General features: G+C 61.6%; 1 protein-coding gene across 1 annotated transcript in view; it reads right to left on the minus strand.

Moving 5' to 3' along the window:
• Window positions 1-6,564, minus strand: part of NXPH4 (neurexophilin 4) — a 9,136-nt gene extending 2,572 nt beyond the window's left edge. The window contains exon 1 of the mRNA XM_021687200.1: window positions 6,441-6,564. Coding sequence (XP_021542875.1) covers window positions 6,441-6,497 — 57 coding nt within the window. The 5' untranslated portion in view covers window positions 6,498-6,564. The remainder of the gene's footprint in view (window positions 1-6,440) is intronic.
• Between the last annotated feature and the right edge of the window lie 251 nt (window positions 6,565-6,815).

Genomic DNA, 6,815 nt, shown 5'->3' on the forward strand with positions numbered 1-6,815 from the left:
GGTTGTGTGTGTGCCTGGGTTGTGTGTGTGCCTGGTTGTGCGTGTGCCTGGGTTGTGCATGCGCCTGGTTGTGCGTATGCCTGAGTTGTGCATGCGTCTGGTTGTGCATGTGCCCGGGTGCACTGTGTGTGCCCGCGGGCTGGTCTGAGTGAGGCTGTCGGTCAGCTTGTGGTGCTTGTGGTCGGTGTGAGGGTGTAGTTGTACGCCTGGGTTGGCTGTGTCTGGTTCTCGGGAGCTGTTACTTTTCCAGTGTGAGCCCCTATCATCCTCTGGCCATGTGTCAAGCTCTTTCTCAAGGGTGTGTGTCACCATACCCACAATGACAGAACGAACAAGTGCGGTCTGTTCCCGGAGGGGAGGGGTGCATTTGTGTGAGTATATGACTGGTCCCTGGGGGGTTCCCCCGCACTGGCCTGCAGGCTGAGCTTTGGGTAGGTAAAGAGGCCTGGGAGCATGGGTGCCCCCCTCTGTTTGCACATGCCCTGTGAACACACCAGGAGTCCACAAGGGACAGGAATGCCGGAGTCAAGCTGCTGGGCTAGAATCTCCACGGCCTGGTCCCCAGCCCCGCAGCACTGCGATCCCGGGTTATTAATGCCGCCGCCGCCACCCGCTCGTCATACATATTTATCGCCCCCCTCATTCCTCCTCCCGTCCATCCCTCCTCCCAGCTCAGGTGAGGGGGGCGGGGGCGGCAAGAGTGATTGACTCAGACAGACAAGCTTGAGCTAGCAGCTAACACCAGGAGGGTGGGCCTGAGAAGGACAGTGGGAAGGGTCCCAGGCCACCGTGGGGGGAGAGGGGGCAAGGCAGGCGTCCAAGGAGGTAAGCTTGGAGAGGGCAGGGCCTGAGCCTCAGGGAGGTCATTGGAGAAAGGGAGTGCATAAAGCTTCCAGAGAAAGTCAAAGAAGGGGGGAGTCATTTGAACTCTGACTCCTAATCTCCTCACCCTTCTGGACCCAACATTGCCTTCCCAGGGGCATCCATCAGTCTCCAGTCACCTGCTCTTATGACTCCGAATGCCTCTGAGACACCCCCTCCCAGTACACCCCCGCAGCGCTCGTAGTCCTGCATCCAGCCCAGGACTTGTCAAGGGCTGCTTCAGTCCAGCGACTCCTCGCAGGCAGGAGCTGGGAGAGGGAAGGAGGTTTGGCTGGGTGGTGAGGGGTGCTGGGGGTCTCCCCGCCCCCGGCCCCCACCGCCCGGCGATCCCAGACAAATTGCTGTCTGCGCTTCTCTGATCCTGGCAAATCCCTGGGCTTTGGGCACCCGCACCCCCACCCACTGGAGGAGACTGCCAAGATAAAAGGGAAGAGTTGGGGGGGCAGCCAAAGCGACCTTGGGGGGAGCTCAGATAGGGAGGGGTGAGAGCCTGTGAGGAAACGAGCCGAGAAATGGGAACATGGAATAAAATAAAATAAAATCCTCCCTCTGGCTTCCTCGCTTGCACGATCACTCTCCCTCTCTCTCGCACTCGCTCTTTCACTGTTTTTCCATCTCTCTCCGCGACTCTTCTCTCAGTCCCTCACTCTGTCTCGAATTTTCTCCTTCCGTGATCCTGTTTTTCTCCCTGTTTCTGTCTGTCTCTCTTGGGTCTTTCCCTCTATCCTTCAGGCTGTCTCCAACTGTGGGTGCAGTGGGAGTGAGGGAAAGCAGCGTGATAAAAGAGCCCCTCTTTCCCCAGATCCATGGTGCTGTCCCTCCCCCTCTCTGACTGAGAGTGGGAGCAGGGTGCTGTCCGAGGAGGGGTCCCCCTCGCTCCAGAGCTGGTTTAATTAAGCTAATTGGGCGCAGTGACATTTGCCGAGGGGAGAGGCTAGTCTGGCTGTCGGCGCAGGGGGCGGAGGTGCTTGGTGGCAGGCGGGGGTGGGAGTGGGGGTGGGGGCGGGGGGTGCTCCTCACCAGGCGCCTCCAGGCCCATGCGGGGCGGGAGCCCAGCCAGGAGCGCTTTGCCCCTGAGGTAGTGAGCCCACACAATGGAGGGGAGTTGAGGCAGCCTCTTGCTGCTGAACAAACTCCACTGTGTGTGTGTGGGGGGGGGGGTTCTTACGGGATGGGACCGCAGGGAAAGGGGGGAGGTTCAGGCTGTCGGCCCCCAGCCGCATTGCAGGGCGCACCTCCCCCAGGCCTCCAGGCCAGTCCCTGGCTTCTCTCCGGCTGCGTGGGTCAGGCGGGGCTGCTCAGGATTCTGGCCCAGGGGAAGGGAACGGCACCCTGTGGTTGGGGAAGGAAGAGTGCGCCGGGCCTGGGCTGAGGAAGGGCAGGGAATAGCGTATGAAGCCTTGTACCTAGCAAGGGGGTGGGGTGGGGGCCACCGCAGACAGGGCTGGGTGGACTAGACAGGGTCTGGTTGGGAACCAGGGACAGAGATGGGGGTAAGGACAGAGGCGGGTGGACAGGACAGGCTGGGGTGAGGGCTGGGATGGAGAGGAGATCATACATGGTGGTTAGGCATTGGACAGAGACAGGGATGTAGATGGGGTAGGAACTAGGGGAATGACGAGGGGTAGAGAATGGTATGGGAACCAAAATGGGGATGAAGGAGGACAGGGATGGTGGATGAGGGATGGGCACTGGGGACAGCAAGCAGGACTGAGAGTGGGATAGGAACTGGAGGATGGGGATGGGGAGCAGATCCGGGCGGGAACAGAAATGGGGGATGGGTTTCTGGGCAGGAACAGGGGTGCTGAGGGATGCAGAGACCCAGGAGATGGGGATGGCAAATGTGAATGGGGACTGGAATGGGCAATGGGGGGCCAAGGAAGGAGATGGGAGACAGGGACAGAGACAGGAGCTGAGGACAGGTATGGAGGACAAGTCAGAGGAAAAGGCAGAAGACGGGCAGGATTAGGCTATGGGAGGGGGCCGGGCAGGTGGAAGCGCTGATACCTCCTTCCAGACCCCACTATAGCGTGAGGGGGCGGGGGCCGCTGGTGGGGCGGGCTCTGCCCTTGGGCCGGGCACCCCCTCCCCCTCAGCCCCGCCTGCCCGCTTGCTCGAGGCCGGCAGCGCAAGGCTACCGTTATCTGAATTTTGATTTTATTTTATTTTATTTTATTTCCCTGCTTCCTAGAGCCGGCGCGGTCCCCCCGGGAACGGCCGCCCCCCCGCCCCCCGCCCCGCGCCACACTTTATTATTGCAATAAATGTGCCTATAAAGGCGCGGGCTCCGGGGCGCGATGGTGGTGGGGGGGGGGAGAGCCGCGGAGCGGGGATGTAATTTCCCGAAGCCGGAGCCGGAGGGGGAGTGGGCGGGGTGGAGGTGGAGGAGGGGCAGGAGAGGGAGAGGGGGAGACTCGCCAATTTCTAGCGCTCAAGGCAGCGCTTCCTGCTCCCCATTCCCACCCCGCAGCTGCTTGCACCCCACACCCGCGACTCCCCATTGCGCCCAGCCGTGCTTGAGCCCTGGGACCCCTACCTACCCCATGACCCTGCCCTCTCTCTGTCACCCTGTCCCCTTCCTGGACCCCACCCATGTGGAGTTGCTGGGCTCTGTTCAAAGTTCCCCATCTCCTTGACAATGACTTCATCTCAGCCCTGGGATGCCCCCTCCACTTACCTGGTCTCTTTCAACGTTTATGTCGCCCCTTCCCAGTGACCTCGCCTCTGACCCCGGTGACCCTGCATTACCCTGTTTCTGTCTCCCAATTACCTCACCTCTTCCCCACTCACCCAGTCCTGGATCTCCAATTCCTCCCCCACCCCAACCCCATGACCCTCTAAATTCTCCTTTCCAATGAGCACCTCTCTCATACATGCAGGCTCTGGCCCAAGGGAGCTCTCACAGGGCCCCCCTTCTCCTGTGCCCCCGGCCCAGCTGCGGCCCCTGATTACCCCAAATCCCCGCCAAGGCTCTGGGCCCTCACCCAGGCTGCACGTGCCTAAGTGGCCCAGCCAGAGATTAGCTGGGGGGCTGGAGAGGGGTATGAGGCAGGAGGGGGTGGCTAGACGCAGGTCTGGGGCCCCACGGGCTCTGAGAGGCTCGCTTAGGCCTAATCCTGCCCTGAGGCAGGATAGAGATGGAAGGTCCCACAGGGCCCCACCCCTGCCCTCCCCCAGCTAATTAGTAATTAGTGATTAGTGATTAGTGACTATTGATCGCCTGCTGCTTCTCCTAGTAGGCAGCAGCTTTGGCAAGGGGTGGGGAACGCAAGAGACAGAGGGGGAGAGGAGTCAGAGACCTTATCAGAAAGATCCTGAGGAAGGTCTGGCCAAGAGGCCACAGCCCCCGGGGTAGCAGAAGCCCGGAGTCCCAGGCCCAGGAGGGGGCTGGGGAGGCAGGGTTGTTAGCGTTGGACAATTAGGATTTTCCAAAGAGCTACCTTGTAAACTGTCCCCCACCAGCCTCTTACCGTGTCAACATATTCCCAGCCTGGCACTGAGACAGCCCTGAGCTCTCACACACACGCCTAAGCCACACTCGGATACATGAACACATCCTGAGCCTCACAATCCCATACCCACACCCCAAGGCACTCCAAACCACAAGCACACAGACTCACAAACGCCAGAGACTTACCTACAGGCAACACATGACCCCAGCACACAGATGCACTCGGAGACCCACCTTGGGACAGGCCCATGTGCGCATACTGTACTCACAAGTGCGCACAAGCACACACAGATAGGTACTTGGACACACAAACACTTCTCTACACACACTCTGCCATGCAGCTACACATATGTACACACCCACAGGCCTTACATGCGTGCAAACACTGATTCTCACATGCACACAAGCTGGACCAAATGGCAGATACATTCTCCCCCACTGACTCCAACACGGAGGCCCACAAACAACCAGCTCACACACACTCAGATCCCCATCGCTCACATCCTCACGCTTACTCTCCTTCAAGTCTTCACCAGATGTTTCATTCCCCTTCAGGGGGCAAAGGAAATTAAACCAGATCTGTCCACAGGGGAGTTTATTTGATGGGGAGAGTGGCGAGGAGAGTGGGGAGGAAGTACAAAGGAGGGGCAGGGGAGTAGCATCCTTACCTCCTCTCCCCCAGGCCTTCACATACACAGATGGGTTGTGGGGCCCAGGCCCCCTCCTGCAGTAGTCTAAGGGCAGAGCTGGGCAGCGAGTCCAAAGGGAGCTCCTGCCAGGGGAAGCAGTTTTTGTGAAGGGGGCCCCTCTGCCCACATTCCAGCCCCTCAAGGTCACCAGGCGCGTTTGGGAGAATCAGGAAGCTCAATCACCACCTTCACTAGGACAGCCCCTAACCTGCTGGAGTTGCTGAGTTTGATTTGGCTGAGCAGGTGGGGTCCAAGTGTTGGCAGGGGAAAGGTAGGAGGACTACACCCCTTGCAGATTCCGCAGGGGCTCGGGGCTGGTGTGCAGGGAGTAGGGGTTTAGGAATCTACCTGCCTGCCGCCAAGCTAGGAAAGTCACAGTTAGGGTGCAGGAAACGGAAAAGTCCTGGGCAAGGAGGCCATGAAAGGAGATGGGGTCCAGGGCCTAGGCCCCCATTGTGGGGCACATAGCAGGGCACTGTGAAGCAGGCGCTTGCACTCACCCCTTCAAAGCCAACACCACACACCACAGTAGCTTACACATGCACCCTGGACCTCAGCACTAGAGACCGAAGCCTGGCTGCCCCAGACACATGCATGCACACAGGTGCACGCGCTGACCCACACACTCCACATCAGCACACAGGAGCACACCGCGCTCGGGAGCTGAAGCCTCTAAGTTGGGAGGGATCCAGATCAAATCTGGGCCTCCTTAGCCTCGGTGCTCGCCCCAGAGCCTGGGGGTGGGGGGAAAGAGGCAGCCGTGGGATGTGGGAGCAAGGAGAGCACAGGAAGAGAGACTCCCCTCCCAGACAGCCCCCACCCTCATCAGCTGGGCGCGAGAGAGGGGTGTGTCTGCGAGGTTTGTGCAGGGGAGAAGGTGTCTCCGCGAGAAATGTGATGGGAGATTGTAGCCAAGTTCGGCCGAATCTGTGTGCGCGCGTGTGTTCGGGTCGTGTATGCTCGGAACACAGTGCCCGCCTGGCATTGTGACAAGTGCAGAGAAGAGAAATGGGAAGGCGGGGTGGAAGGGTGGAAGGGTGGAAGGACAGACAGCGAGGAAGGCGAGAGAGGTTGGCGCGGAAAGACGGCAAGGCTGACACCCTGCTGGCTTGTCTGTCTGTCTCGCACTCCCGCTCAGTCTGGCGCACTCGCGGGTCGGGCTTCGTCCCCTCCCCCGCCGAGCCTGGAGCCAGATCCAAGTCGGGCCTTTACCCCGGCACCCACCCCCAACCCTCAGCCAACTTGGGCTGGGAGAGCGCCCGTCCTGGATCGGGGAGTCTGTCTGTCCGCGTCCCCGGCGCCGCGCAAAGTTGGGACGCTCCGCGCTGGGGGCCGGGCGGGCGCACGGAGCCCCTCGCACTCTGGGACCTTTGCGTCCCGGACCCCGGCGCTCCCGCTCCAGCCCGGCTCGTCCTTACCTTCCTCAGGAGCCACGGACCAAAGAGCAAGAGAAGCCATTCCGGGAGCAGCCGCATCTTCCCGGGCGGCCTAGCGGGGCGGGCGGGACGGGTCCCGGGCAGGCCGGAGCCGGGCTTGGGGGCGAGGGGCCCCGGGCTGGCGCGCCGTGGGGCGGCTGCCGGAGCGGCGGGAGCAGGCGGCGCGGCCCGCGCGGACTGAGCGAGAGGAGCGGAGCTCGGCGCTGGGGGCGGGGCGCGGGCGGGGGAGAAAGTTGGGTCGGACTCGGGCGGGCGGGGGGGGGGGCGGGGCTCCGCGTCGCTCCAATCCCGGCCGCGCCCCGCGCGCCCCCTCCCGCCCAGCTGGGGGCACCGAAGGTGACTTTCACCCCGACACGC

This window comes from Neomonachus schauinslandi, chromosome 5 (assembly GCF_002201575.2).
Source record: "Neomonachus schauinslandi chromosome 5, ASM220157v2, whole genome shotgun sequence".
NCBI lineage: Eukaryota > Metazoa > Chordata > Mammalia > Carnivora > Phocidae > Neomonachus > Neomonachus schauinslandi.